This window comes from Tupaia chinensis, unplaced genomic scaffold (genome assembly GCF_000334495.1).
Source record: "Tupaia chinensis unplaced genomic scaffold, TupChi_1.0 Scaffold000054_1, whole genome shotgun sequence".
Taxonomy (NCBI): domain Eukaryota; kingdom Metazoa; phylum Chordata; class Mammalia; order Scandentia; family Tupaiidae; genus Tupaia; species Tupaia belangeri.
The window spans coordinates 10487786-10502167 of record NW_006159512.1 but is presented as its reverse complement, the minus strand read 5'-3'; the positions used below and the strand labels follow the sequence as shown (position 1 = coordinate 10502167).

Sequence of the window (14382 nt, the reverse complement as noted above, 5' to 3'; positions counted from 1 at the left end):
CGCAGGCCCTGGACCAGCCGGTGCTGCAGGACCAGAGAAACAGAGCACTCGGGCTTCGTTTCCGCGCGGCCACACTTAGCCTGTACTGACCTGTACCTCCTTCTGCTGAGGGCTCACGCGCTTAGATTAGTGCCCTTCCTGCTATAGACAGGATGCGGAGGAGTTCGTGTTAGGAAATCACACAAGCGCTTTCTAATAAAGGCCCGCGAGTATTTCCTGCTGTAAAGTCTCCCGTGGCTCTCGTGGCCTCGGCTGGCTCCGAGTGAACCCTCGTCTCACTGTCTCTCTTCCAGCTGAACAGTGACCCCACTGCCGAGGAAGCGGTGCCTGAGCCGCCGGACTCGCTCCTTCAGTCTCAGGATTCGAGCAGCAGCAACGTGACGGAAGACATGCTGGCCGCCAGGGACGAGACCCCCAGTGTGGAGGCCCTAGATAATGCTAGCAGCCAGCTGCCTGAGGTGGGGACACGCGGGGGCTGGTGCACGGCCAATCCAGGCTCTGCGTAGCTCTGCCCCTTCCCTCGCTTTTCCTCCTAGAGTTTTTGCCTGATACGTTGATTATTTGATTTGTCTCCAGTATTTCTAACCTGTGGGGTTATTTTAAATGAAACCATGAAATCCGATTTAAAAACTATAGAAAGTGGGCAGATGAAGGAGATGACCTGCAGGTTAAAAATAGCCTGGCGTTTGCAATGGGTGTTTGCAATGAGCGTCTGCAGGGCGCGGAGGGCAGCACTGCGGGGTGCGGGCCTCGCCGGGCGCTGTGCTCCCCGGGACCTGTGCTCCCCGGGACCTGCTTCTGCTCTGCCTCCTTTTCGCTTTGTACTGGGTTACGTGATTGGTGCTGTCCCTGGGATGAAACCTCAGGCCAGCTGTGTGAGCAGCTGGTTACAGGAAACTTTTTTAAAGACTTTGGAACCACTAGTATTACATTTTTTGGAAAGGCCTGTGAGAAAAAGCCAGATTCCAACCTAATGACTGACCAAAACTAAGTAAGTATTAGTTTCTCTAGTATTTTTGAAGACTGTTAGAGATACTTTTGTCCAATGTCAATGCTGCTGTTCTGTCACATGTGGTTTATGCCTTAATAAGTATGAGGAAGATGCTGTATTCTTGTCGGTGTTCGCCACATTAATGTCGTCGATTTTGGGTCATCAGGAAAGTCGTGACAACCCATGTTTTTCTATGAAAAAATGCGTCCTGCCTTTTCTGATGACCCAGTACATCAGTAGATCTAGACTAGCTAAATAAATAGAAGCAAGAGAACACTAAACCAGCAGGAAAAAAAGAAAAAAAAAAAGAGAAAACGAGTGGGTTTGGATCTTATCGTTTTCACAAGACGGGTTCCCATGTCCTCGGACCATTTGTTTACACGTCCGGGCCTCCCGCCAAACGCACCCGCGTTTCCAGACGGCGGCATTTGGGCTCTTCACTAGCGGTCTTTGGGGTGCTGAGACAGACCGCTCAGTCCCGCCATGTGTCGCAAGACCAGGAGCCAGTGCTGGAAGAGTACAGAGCATGACCTCGGCCTCTGGGGATGCCTGTCATTTAGGGAGACAAGCGAGGCTTAAAAGTGGTCGCTCAGTATGGGAACCTCGTGGCAGATGTGACGTCCAGCAGAACATCGGAGGGGAGCACCCCAAGGGGTGCCTGTGTACAAGAACAGGCTTCCTGGCCACTGGGCATTGCAGGCAGAGGGACACTGCATGGGAGGGGCAGTGTGCAGTAGCACAGAGTGCTGGGGTCAGGGCGGGAGACCTTGGCATTTCTAGGGAGGAGGAGAGGGACAGCGGGGGGTGGACAGGGGCCAAGACACGAGGGGTCCTCCTGTCGGCCAGGGACGCTGATGGCATCTGACTCACAGGGGCAGGTCGCGCAGGTGTCCCTCCTCCAAGAGAGCTCTATCCTGTCTCCGGCACCGCATGGTGCCGAGATAGAGCTGCCGGCCTGCCAGCACTCTTCGCCTGGGGGTACTCACCAAGCCCTACCACGCCCTGGGCACTACGTGGGCTCGGGCCTCGGCACCGTGAGACGGGCAAAGGCTCCTGGTTGCATGGGGCCTGCTTCTGGGCAGAGGGACAGATAATAAAGAGATGGAGCAGACAGATAGAAGCACTGGGTCAGAAAGCGACCCTTCCATTAACGGGACTCAGAAGGCCGGACAGGAGTGTGACCGTAGGTGAGGGAGAGTCAGGGACGCCTGACACAAAACCCAGGTGACAGGAAGCCAGCCAGGGCCTTGGAGGAAGTCCGGGTAAGCCAAGGCAGCAGCCGTGGCCAAGGCCCTGGCATATCTGGGAAACTCCAAGCTGCCCAGTGGGGCTGGCGCTCCGGCTGCAGGGGTCGGGGGAGGTGCCCTCCTGAAGGATCTCGTGGCCACGCAGCAGACAGTGTTGGAGGTCTTAAAGCAGAAGGGTGTGGCCTGGCGACCTTTATATTTTGTAAACACTGGCTTTCGTGTGGAGAGTGGTCAGCAGGCTCTACTGCCTTCATCAGGGAGGACCTCCGGGCTGTGTTCTGTGATTGGAAAGTCTCTGTGATGGGAGTGGGGGGCTGGCAGGGGCTGAGATAAAGACTAGAACAGCAGCAAGAGGGAAGGAGACACTTAACTAAGAAAGGACGGACCAGACTTAGGGGTGCTTTAAGGAGATCCTAACGTTCCTGTCAGTCTGGGGAAGCTCGCAAGCTCAGTATTTGACACAAGGTATCAGTCTCATCCGCTGTGTCTGGTGAGGCCCTGCAGACCCGCTCCCTGGCAGCAGGCCGATACTAGAGACCTCACGTAACAAACACAGTATGCCCATGGCTGTTGAAAAAGAGGGGGAATTTTTGTTTCAATTAAATAGTTTGGGAACCACCTTTGAGAAGTAATTCACAGTGCTAGAATGCCATGTGATTTCAAACGGGCCATTTACTCACCGTAGTACGATAGTTCATGGGTTTGCTTTCCAGACACGGCGAAGTCCCTGGGTGTATTTTCTCTCTTAAAGGACGTACACTTCAGGTTGCTATTTTCCCTTTTACACTAGCGGACTTCCTCACCCCTGTACGACCGGTAACCCTGCTGGATGAGAATGGAGGGGATGTTTTGAACCTGTAGCGTTTCGTTTAGAAATAGGTCTACTGAGGCTGGGATTGTCACCAGAAGGCTGGCGAAATGCTACGACCGCGTGTCATTTGGAGACGCTGGCCTAAGCTCCTTCTCCCTGGTGTGCCCCCAGCGTCAGATTACCCAGAACTGGAGAGTGTGGCAATATTAAAATAAAACCGAAACTATGTTTAAAGCAATTTCTTAAGATATGAAATATACTTTAAATAGATTAAATACTTTGTGAATTAAAGGAAAAAATCCATTTGCCAAAGTGTTCCTTTGAATGTCTCCGCGAATTCCGTTACCTTTGGGGTATTCCCTGAAAACCCCAACCACATCCCAGCATTCACTCCTGTGCCCCAGTGAGGCTGCCTCAGCCCTCCGGGCCCCGTGCCCTCAGGTCAGCTAGGACCCACTCTGGTTTGCAGGTGGCCTCAGTGCCAGCTTTGCCACTTAACTCATCTCCCCTGCATCTGTCCAGCACGCACCGTGTTTTGGTGTAACAGACGAAACTGTTCCATAGGAAAACTTATAGTAGTATAAAGTTTTACTTTTGTAGAATTATCGATAGAATGTACATATGAGACAAGATATTTTACCAAAGGACAGACTTCTAAATAAACATCCAGTTCCTATTACTAAAAAACTCCTTTATGTTTATGTGTTGTGGCAATAGATGATATGTTTTCATCTATTTTAAACATAGGACAATTAAAAAAAAAATTGAGGGGCCAGCAGGTGGTGTGATGGTTGAAATATTGGATTCCCACATGTGCGACCGTGGTTTGAGTCCCAGGCCTGGTGACTTAAAAATCACAACAAATACATTAAGTAACTTAAAAAGAAGCAACAAGTTTATATAATCCAGAGTCCAAAAACTGTATAAGCTGAGTAGAGGAAGACTATGTTATAGAACACCAAATCATTCACTATGTTGATGAAATTTTTAAAAAATTTTTAAAATTTTACTTAAAAAGATGATTGTTTTACAGGATACAAGTTCAGTATTAAAGGAGGAACATGTTACAGCCTTTGAAGATGAAGGGCCATATCTAATTCAAGAACAGCAAGATTCTCTTGTGTGTCAAAGAATCCTTGATTTAGAAGAAACTGAAATGCCGGAGCCTCTAGCTCCTGAAAGCTACCCAGAGTCCATCTGTGAGGAGGACGTCACCTTAGCTTTGAAAGAGCTGGACGAGAGGTGTGAAGAAGAAGAAGCAGATTTCTCTGGACTGTCTAGGTGAGGGCCTAGTATCACGAACACTGTAGTGAGGTGACATTTTCCCCCTTCCTGCCCCAGAAATGTCCCTCCATTCCAGTCTCCTTTTTTTTTTTTCTTTCTTTTTAAATTTTGCCAGAGGGCATGAGCGCTTGGCAGAGAGAGAGGGAAAGTGAGAAAGCACCCCCACGGGGAACAGTCACGCCACAGTCCCTGCTCCGTTTCTCCCTCCTTTGGGATTTTGGGCATGCGTGCACATGCACCTGGCGTGGACTCAAATCGTGCCATCAGCCATGAGATCCACCCACCTTCACCACCGTGCCACCGGCTGGCCCGAAGTGACTGAAATTATTCAACAATGTGGCACATTATGGGAATTCAGTTATTTTAATGTAGTCGTTTGAAATTAAAGCTCTAAATCCAAAAACACTAAGTGAAAAGAACACGGTCTTGCACGTGGTGCTTTCTGCCAAAATGTCGGTGGTCGCGCAGCTCCTAAACCAGTGTCTGCGGGTCGGAAACCCCGTTAGGGCGACTTAGCTCTGGGGAGGGCTGAGTCTCCCCCTCAGACAGCGGTATGATAACTGTGACGTTTGTGTTAACAGTCAGGATGAGGAAGAGCAAGATGGTTTCTCAGAAGTGCAGACATCACCTCCACCATCACCATTTCTCTCTGCCATCATAGCCGCCTTCCAGCCAGTGGCGTACGACGACGAGGAGGAGGCCTGGCGCTGCCACGTCAGCCAGATGCTGTCCGACCGCGACGGCTCCTGCGCGGTGTTCACTTTCCACGTGTTCTCTAGGCTCTTCCAGGTCAGTGAGCCTGGCTTTCCGGATTCGTGTTTTAACCACTTGGTGAAAGTATGACTTTTTTTTCTCTCTAAAATCAGTATCTCGGGAACCAGCAGTTAGTGTAATGGCTATGTCGCTGGACTCCCATGTAGTCGACCGCGGTTCACATCCCGGACCCGGTGGCTTAAAACTCACACCGGGCACGTGTGCATGCATGCCCAAGATCCCAAGAGGAGAATGGAGGAGAAGGGATTGCAGCGTGACCATCCCTCCTGGGGGGGTGATTTCTCGCTTTCTATCTCTCTGTCTCTCTCTCTGTCTGGCAAGCGCACGTGCCCTATAGCGAAAATCTTTCAAAAAAAAAAAAAAATCAGTATCTCAGGTTTTCATATGTCAACTGGTTTTCTTTTTTTCTTTAAAGAAGTTTTTGCCTGGGCCAGCAGATAGTGGAGCGTGGTGGTTAAGGACACTGGACTCCTACATGGCCAACCATGGTTCGAGGGTTCGAGTCCTGGGCCTAGCAACTTGCTTTCTCACTTTCTCTCACTCTCTCACTCTGTCCCTCTCTGGTCACACACACACACTCATATGAGTAAGTAAGTAAGGCTTTACCTTAGGGCATGTGCACTCACTGGAGAGAAACAGAGATACAGTGAGACGGAAAGCAAGAAATCACCCCCCAGGGGATGGGTACACTGCAATCCCTTCTTCATTCTCCTCCCGGGATCTTGGGCACATGCACACATACACGCCTGACATAAGTTTCAAGTCACTGGGTCTGAGACTCGAACCATGGTCAGCCATGTGGGAGTCCAACTGGCCTGCCAACTAGTCCTCTTTAGCAGATGTCTTCTTTCCTATGCTAGCAGTACTGCCTCAGTTGGCACTGCGACACTGACAGCACGTTATACAGGACTGCTACATGCACCTCCCCTACAGCTGTCAGGATAAAACTCGGGGACCAGCAGATGGTATAACAGTTATGACCCTGAACTCCCATGTAGTCGACCACAGTTCGGGTTATGACCCTGAACTCCCAGGTAGTCGACCACAGTTCGAGTCCTAGATTTGGCAGCTTAAAAGTCACACCAGGCATGTGTGCATGTGTGCCCAAGATCCCAAGAGGAGAATGGAGGAGAAGGGGTTGCAGCGTGGCCATCCCCCTGGGGGGTGATTTCTCACTTTCTCTCTCTCTGTTTCTCTAGCAAGTACACATACTCAATAGCAAAATTCTCTCTGAAAAAATAAACTTCACGTATACCTGATGAACTTCCTGAGTGTTCTGAGCCCCATCAGGGACACAAGGGAAATAAAGACACAGTCCCTGCCTCCAAGAATCTTACAGCTTTATCGTGAATCAGTTTATAGGGGTCAGCAGGTGGCATGGTGGTTAAGGTGCTGGGCTCCCACATGACTGACCACAGTTCAAGTCCCGGATCTGGTGACTTGAAGCTCACACCAGGCGCTTGTGTATGTGTGCCCAAGATCCCAAAAGAAGAATGGAGACGGAATTGTGGTGTGGACACCCCTCCCAGGGCATGATTTCTCACTTTCCCTCTCTGTCTCTCTGGCAAATCCACGTACCTTATGGTAAAAACCAAAAAAAAAAAAAAAAAATGGTTAATAAAAGTATTAAGTTAATTAGCACTTTGATTATTGTGTGGAGACCTTGAAAAGGGATTTTGGAGTGGTCATCCCCGCAGAGGGTGCTTTCTCACTTTCTCTCTGTCTAAAGGGGCCAGCAGATGGAGCAGTGGCTAAGGTGCCGGACTCTCCCATGGCTGACCACAGTTAGGAGTCCCAGACCCAGTGCCTTGAAAATCACCCCGGGTACATGTGCATTCATTTCCTAAATCCCAAGAGGACAGTGGAGGAGAAGGGATTATGTGTGACCATCACCCCTAGGGGGGGTGACAGCACATGTGCCCTATGGCAAAAAAACTTTAAAAACATACTAATAAATAAAATACAAATTTAGCTGTTAAGGGTGCTTTCGATTCTAAAAAACAATAATTTTAAAGTAATAACAAACAAAAATAAAAGTAGGAGCTAACATGTAGTGACTACCCATAACGTGTGAGGCACCGTGCGACATGCTTCACGCAAGGGGCCTCAGGACACTGGATGCAGGCACCACCGTGGAGAGACCAGGGCACAGACACGCCGCCACCCCAGTCGCCATCCTCGGAACCGTTACTGCTTTCCGCGCTGCAGAATCAGAGCTGCCCATCATGGGAGCCCCAGCTGAGTGCTTCGAACTGAAGCTCTCTGTCCCCAGCCTCAGGTTTCTCCTCCGCCCCATCCGCAGTGCTCACCGGCCGAGCATTGGTTGGTTGGTTGGTTGGCTCAGCTCGGTACTTAGCTTCCCGTTCCTATCACCGTCTTTCCAGAGAGAGCGTCCGGGGGCGCCCCAGAGTAGGGCTCGCGCTTTCCTCTTCATCACTCGTCTTTCTGCCTCGCACCACTGCCCCGTGCCAGCACTTCTGAGAGCTCACGGAAAACGCTTACCGTGAGCAAACGATGGATCTCAGAATCTGTTTGCACCAAAATAAACTCAGTTCAGTTGCATTTTGCCACGAACTTTCTAAACTCCCCTCACTTTTCAAAAGTTTTAAATCATGGGGTCCAGCAGATGGCATAGTGGTTAAGGTGCTGGACTCATGGCCGACTGCGGTTCGAGTCTCAGACCTGGTGGCTTAAAACTCACACTGGGTCCATTTGCATGCATGCCCAAAATCCTGAGAGGAGAATGGAGGAGAAGAAATCGTGACATAACCACTGCTCCTGGGAGTTATTTCTCATTTTCTCTTTCTCTGTCTCCAATGAGTGCACTTGCCCTATGGCAAACAACTAAAGTAAATACGTTTTTTTTTTTTAATTTTTTTATTTGAGAGGCTTTTTGCTATAGGGCACGTGCGCTCGCCAAACAGACAGACAGAGACGTAGAGACAGAAAGCAAGAAATCACCCCCCAGGGGGGATGGTCACGCTGCAATCCCTTCTCCTCCATTCTCCTCTCGGGATCTTGGGCACACACGCATACGCGCCCGGCGTGAGTTTCAAGCCACCGGGTCCGGGATGCGAACCGCGGTCGACTACATGGGAGTCCAGCGACATAGCCATTACGCTAACTGCTGGTTCCCTAAAGTAAATACGTTTTAAATTGCATGTGAAGGGACTGTGTGCCTCACACATATGGGTACACGGTGACTGTCATAACCTTACTGCTGCCCACGTGGTCTGACCCACCGAGCACGCACTGTTGGTTATTTAGGTGATGGACCGAGACTGAATTACCCTTACTGCAGTTTTAGAGTGTTATTAAAGTCAGATGGCAGGGACCAGCAGTTAGTATAATGGCTATGTCGCTGAACTCCCATGTAACTGACCACGGTTCGAGTCCCGGACCCGGTGGCTTAAACTCACACCGGGCGCATGTGTGTGTGTGCCCAAGATCCCGAGAGAATGGAGAAGAAGGGATTGCGGCGTAGCCATCCCCCGGGGTGGGGGGGGATTTCTCGCTTTCTATCTCTCTGTCTTTCTGGTGAGTGCACGTGCCCTATAGCAAAAACCTCTCCAAAAAATAAAAATGCAATCAGATGGTAGCCCATGGCCAAGGCTGTAAACCTGAAGTTCTCTTAGGGGATCACTTTAGAGCGACTGATCCCTTTGCCATCGAGGGCTTTACTCCCAAGGGTACAGCCATGCATTTCTTCAGCCTGTCCTGACTGAAAAAGCCTTCATGGGCCAGGTGGCGGGCAGTGGTACCACAGCTGGACCCACCTGGGGCTGGCCCTGGGCCCTTCAGAGTGGCCGGAGCTTACCTGGCGGGCACCGTGGGGGCCATGATCAGGCCAGCTGAGGACCAGCCACAGGCATGGTCACCGTTAGGGTAACTCTCTCCCACATAGAAATAATGAACTTTTTTAAAAAGTAGGAATGGGGATATGAATATTATGAACCATTCTTTTTTTTTCAGTAATACTATTTTGTAAATCTTTTTTATTTTTTTGAGAGAGAGCGCTTTTTGCTATAGGGATGTGTGCTCACCAGAGAAACAGAAAGCGAGAAATCGCTCCCCGGGGGGATGACAATGCCACAGCTCCTGCTCCATCCTCTTGAGATTTGGGGCATGCGCGCACACATACGGGTGTGAGTTTCAAGCCACTGGGTCTGGGAGAAGCACGGTTGGTCGTGTGGGAGTCCAGCAGCCAGCGATGTAACTGCTACACCCTCTGCTGGCCCGTAGTTTGTAAATCTTTTAATTTTTTTTTTAGAAATTAATGTTTTCTTTCCTTTTTTGTTTGTATTTTTCCATCTATTTGTTTGTTGTGATTTTCAAGTGGCCAGGTCTAGGACTTGACCCGTGACTGGTCAGCCATGTGCAGATCCAGCACCTCAACCACCACACCACCTGCTGGCCCAAACTTAGTGTGTTTTATAAACCTATAAACACGGGTTTATAATGTGTTATTAGAATCCTGTAATTACTACTGTAATACTAAAATCAAAGCCTGTCCTACTTATAAATTGTGCCTCTGTCCTTAGAGGTGCTGAAAGACTTTCTTATTAAATGCTGAGCTTTTGCTGCTCTTCCCCGTAGACAATTCAAAGACGATTCGGAGAGATAACCAATGAGGCAGTTGGCTTTCTCGGGGAGAGTCTGCAGCGCATCGGCGCCAAATTTAAAAGCTCGCTGGAGGTGATGATGACGTGTTCGGAATGCCCGACGGTCTTCGTGGATGCCGAGACAGTAAGTCTTTCCAGTGGCCGTATTACAAAGACAAGCTAAAGGGTCTCATACAGTGAGTGCTTTTTATACAAAGTAATTCGGGATTTTAAAGCGTAAAAGCTCGTGTTTTCAACTTGATTATCAATACCTGGCAAAATGCAATTCTAGAATATTAAGACTCAATGACATACGACCTCTGACCCCTCCCTGCCCTTACCTGACCCTCTGCAGAGTCCTAGCCGAGGCCACTACAGAGCCAGGCTCCGAGATGCCTGCTCCCCCCCAGTTCTTGCCTAAAAGTGGGGACAAGAGGGCTAGGGCTCCCCAGTGAAATACCCAGAGTGCCTTGGCTGCCCCCGGCTTATTTCCAAGCACTTAGAAAAGATATATTAAGATATTTAGAGATTTAAGGTTTGAAAAGCTTCAAGGATGACCCCTATCGTCGCCCACACGTCTGGGGTGCCAGTACTTGCCTGCACCAGTTTTGGAACACATGTGAAGGTGTGCTTGTCCTTCCCAACACCCCGCAAAGCCCACCGTGTCTCCTACTCTGTTTGAGTGCAAGGACAGAAAATAAAAACTCTGGGACCCAGAAGTTACCGGTCTCATGGCTGTGACCGGAAAGTCCCACGACCCAGAGAACTCTCACGGCTGTGATCAGCAAGCTAACCCGGCCCGCGTGTTTCTGCCCTGACAGCTGATGTCCTGTGGTTTGCTAGAAACACTCAAGTTCAGCGTGCTGGAGCTGCAGGAGCACCTGGACACATACAATGCCAAAAGGGAAGCAGCCGAGCAGGTCAGTCCCCTCCCCGGGAAGACGGCGTCGCTTCTGCACGGGGTGTGCTGACCTGCAGCGGAGAAGCCCTGTGGGACAGCCAGCCTGGGAACGCTCCTCAGGGTTTCACTGAGGTCGGGGGCCCTGTGGCCTCTCCAGCAAACTGCTCTGTCTGGTTTTTAGAATCGGCCCTCACAGGGCCAGTCAGGTGACTGGATCCCACATGGCCGACTGCATGGTTTGAGTCCCAGACCCTGCAGCTTGGCAAACACTGCCGTGTGTGCGTGTGTGCCCAGAACCTCACAAGGAGAAGGGATTGCGGTGCGGCCATCCTACCTGGGGGGTGATTTCTTACTTTCCCATCCTCTCTGGCAAGCACAAGCCTCCTATAGCCACACCAAAAACAAAAACCAGTCAGCCCCTGCAAAGCCCAAGTGCACACTGGAAAACCATGGCTTTGTGCGAAAGCTCAGGGTGGAGCCACCGTCAACACCACGGGGCTGGGGTGGGGGGTGCAGAAGGGGCGCTCACTGAGACCACGCTGCACAGCCAAGGGAACCCGCAACTGCTGACAGAGTGGTGACCTCCCCTGTGATGTGCACGGCGCACGGGGAGCAGAGGAGAGAGTAAGCGTGGAGTAGGTTAAGGTGCTAAGAAATGTGCATCCAGATCCAAGCTGGCATTGAAAACAGACTAGGGACCAGCAGTTAGCGTAATGGCTGTGTCGCTGGACTCCCATGTAGTCGACAGTGGTTCGAGTCTCAACCCAGCGGCTTGGACTCATGCCGGGTGCATGTGCGTGCGTGCCCAAGATCCCGAGAGGAGAATGGAGGAGAAGGGATTGTGGCGTGGCCATCCCCCCGGGGGGTGATTTCTCGCAGTCTCTCTGTCTCTCCGTCTCGGTCTTTCTGGCGAGCGCACACGTGCTATAGCAAAAACCTCTCAAAAAATAAAAAAGAAAAAAAGAAAGAAAAGAAAAGAAAACAGACTAGCTTTCTTCCCTGAAATTAAATCAAATATATTGTCAGTTAGCAGGTGCAGAAAAACAAAGGAAAAAGTGCTCCTCCCTTTCCCACAAACTGCAGATAGTAGATATTTTTTTCTAGACTATTAAGGGTCTTTCAATAATAAACATTAAATACCGGGGCCAGCAGGTGGTGTGGTAGCTAAGGCACTGGACTCCCACATGGCCAACTGCGGTTTGAGTCCCAGGCCCAGCAGCCCGGAAGTCATGCCAGGTTTGTGTGCGCACATGCCCAAAACCCCAGGAGAATAGCAGAGAAGAGGTTTGGGTTATGGCCATCTCCTTAGGGTGTGCTCTCTCACTTTCCCTCTCTCTTTCTCTCTGGTGAATGCATGCACCCTATGGCAAAAATCTCAACACACACACATCTCTCTCATGTAAGAGACATCCCAGCCATCCAGGTCTGAGTTCCCGGGATGGCCTTGGGACCTGTCTGACCACTCGATTTCAGAAGCAGTGCTCTGCCATGCCCCCGACCAGCCCTTCAGAGGCTCTCTGTCCGCCACAGTGCTAACGAGAATTGTGTGAAACTGGGCGCTTCCTAAGAATAGAGGTTTACTGAGCTCCCAGTTTGGGACCCATGTCCAGTGGCCACCTCCCTGTGAGGGTACAGCCTGGCAGAGGGCAGGTCTTGAGCAGAGCAGCTGGCCGCAAGTCCCTGCCTGTTCTGGTCTTCTCCCCCTGCTAAACGCACCAGAACGTAGCCGTAGGGCTACGCCCTGATGCCCTCACCAAACCCAAGGGCCCCACCCTGGGACACCATAAGTTCAGTCTTTACCTGTCACCTTTTTAATACGGCCAAGTCCCAGCACATGGGTTTGGGGAGGACCTCCCAATCCTAGCAGAGGCCTTTGGCAACTTTTGCTTTTGCCATCCTATCAGGCAGCGTTAAAGCAGATCGTTCTGGAAAATAAGCTGGCCTCTAGCCCACTGGAGGAAGAGAAGCCACATGGAAGAGAACAGAAATGTCCCTGTTGACAGCTGTGAGCCAGGCATAACTGAGGCTAGCTGAGAACTTGCAGAGCCCAGGCGAGCATTCCGATGACCACAGACTCAGGGGTGACCTAGGCAAAAGCAGAAGGAACTCCTAGCCAACACATGGGTTTACCTCCCGTTAGATGTATTTATCGCACGTACTTCCTCCTGTTGTTTTAAGCTACTACTGTTCGGGGTGATTGGTTTTACAGCAGTAGATACCGTTTATAACAGGAAAACCTCAGATACCTAAAAGCAGGCTCCGCCTCGGCGGTGCAATCGGGGTGTTTACACTGCAGACCTGGAAGCCACGTGTTGGCCCTGGCTCCAGTCCCTCGCCCAGTTGACCTGGCACACCCGGTGCAGGCGTGTATGGCTAGGCTCCTGCAGCCTGGAGGATTAGAGAAAAGGGATCGTGGTGTGACCAGGCCCCCTGGAAGGTGACGCTGCCCCTCTCACCACCTCTCGCCTGCACGAACACACATGCCCTTTGATCATACCGTCGAGGGCTCTCTGCTCGCTCGCAGATCTGAACAGTGTTAATGAGACTAACCCTGAAATGTTTACTAGCGTCCTTAAACAGTCTTCCGAACCTTGTCCACGAAACAACACGAGGGTCTGAGGGCTAAGCCCTGTGGCCAAGAAGGCCTGCCAACCGTCTCAGTGTCACACTGGCCTGAGACTGACAAACAGAATGGCAGGGCCTCCCTGGGGACCCGGCAGCAGCCCCACCGCTGCACGCGCTCCTGCCATAGCCGACGACTGAGGGGCAGTGAGTGGTGACCCTTTTCTTCTCGGTGGGCTGCACTAAGCCTGCTGCATATTCAGAGGGGGAGAAACGTGGGCCCGATGCCTTCCTGAGATGCTGGTGCCCTGCTTATCTCATCTGGTCTTAGACTCCTAGGGCTCACAGAGGAAAGCCTGGCGCTTACCAGAACGCCACCGCCTTGGCAGGAGGTAACAGTTTTTATCTCCCAGCGCCAGGAGACTAGTAATCTCTGGTCACCTCGAAGTCTCCCAGATGCTGCGGCTTGGTTTCTTGGCTTCTCCTCCCGCATGGGATGAGCCCCACACCAGGGGACGTGTGCAGTGTCCGGCTCGCTCCTCTGCAGTCCCCTCTTCTCCACGGTCTTGGCCCCCAGTGCCACACGGCCTTGGATAACCTGTGTCCCCGGCCCGGCAGAACCGTAGGCACAGCCGCGAGGCTCCCACTGTCCATTCGGCTCTGCTCAGGTTCCCAAACCCGGGTGAGCGCAGGGCTCCCTTCTGTCCTTCCCCTCAGCCACATCCTGATGGCACTCAGGTGCCGTCATCCCTGAAGGGCTGACCTTGTGCCAGCGGTGCTGCCAGGCCCAGAGGTGCACCCAAAAGTTGAATTTTGCTTCCCTGTGGGCCTTCGTTTGGTAAAGGAGACATGAGGTCAGTAGTTGGAGTGGGCGTGAACTAGCCAGCACGCCGCATTCAGACGCCACGTGCCTCTGTGCGGGCTGAAAGGGGTCTGTGCAGCCGTGGGGCTCGTGGTTGGGACTCCTCCTGCAACGCACTAAGAATCAGAACTATTTATGCTGCTAGAGCCCCCAGACGTGCTGGGTCACCAGGTACACGGTGTAAAAGAGTCTATCTAGGGAACCAGCAGTTAGCGTAATGGCTATGTCGCTGGACTCCCACGTAGTCGACCGCGGTTCGCGTCTCGGACCCGGTGGCTTAAATCTCACGCCGGGCGTGTGTGCGTGCGTGCCCAAGATCCCGAGAGGAGAATGGAGGAGAAGGGATTGC

The 14382-nt window shown here is 51.5% G+C and overlaps 1 protein-coding gene across 1 annotated transcript in view; it reads left to right on the top strand.

The window, feature by feature from the left end:
• Window positions 1-14382, top strand: part of FRYL (FRY like transcription coactivator) — a 210074-nt gene that overhangs the window by 186934 nt on the left and 8758 nt on the right. The window contains 5 exon segments of the mRNA XM_027775907.1: window positions 294-458; window positions 4083-4330; window positions 4915-5122; window positions 9704-9853; window positions 10530-10628. Of these exon segments, the coding sequence (XP_027631708.1) occupies window positions 294-458; window positions 4083-4330; window positions 4915-5122; window positions 9704-9853; window positions 10530-10628 (870 nt within the window).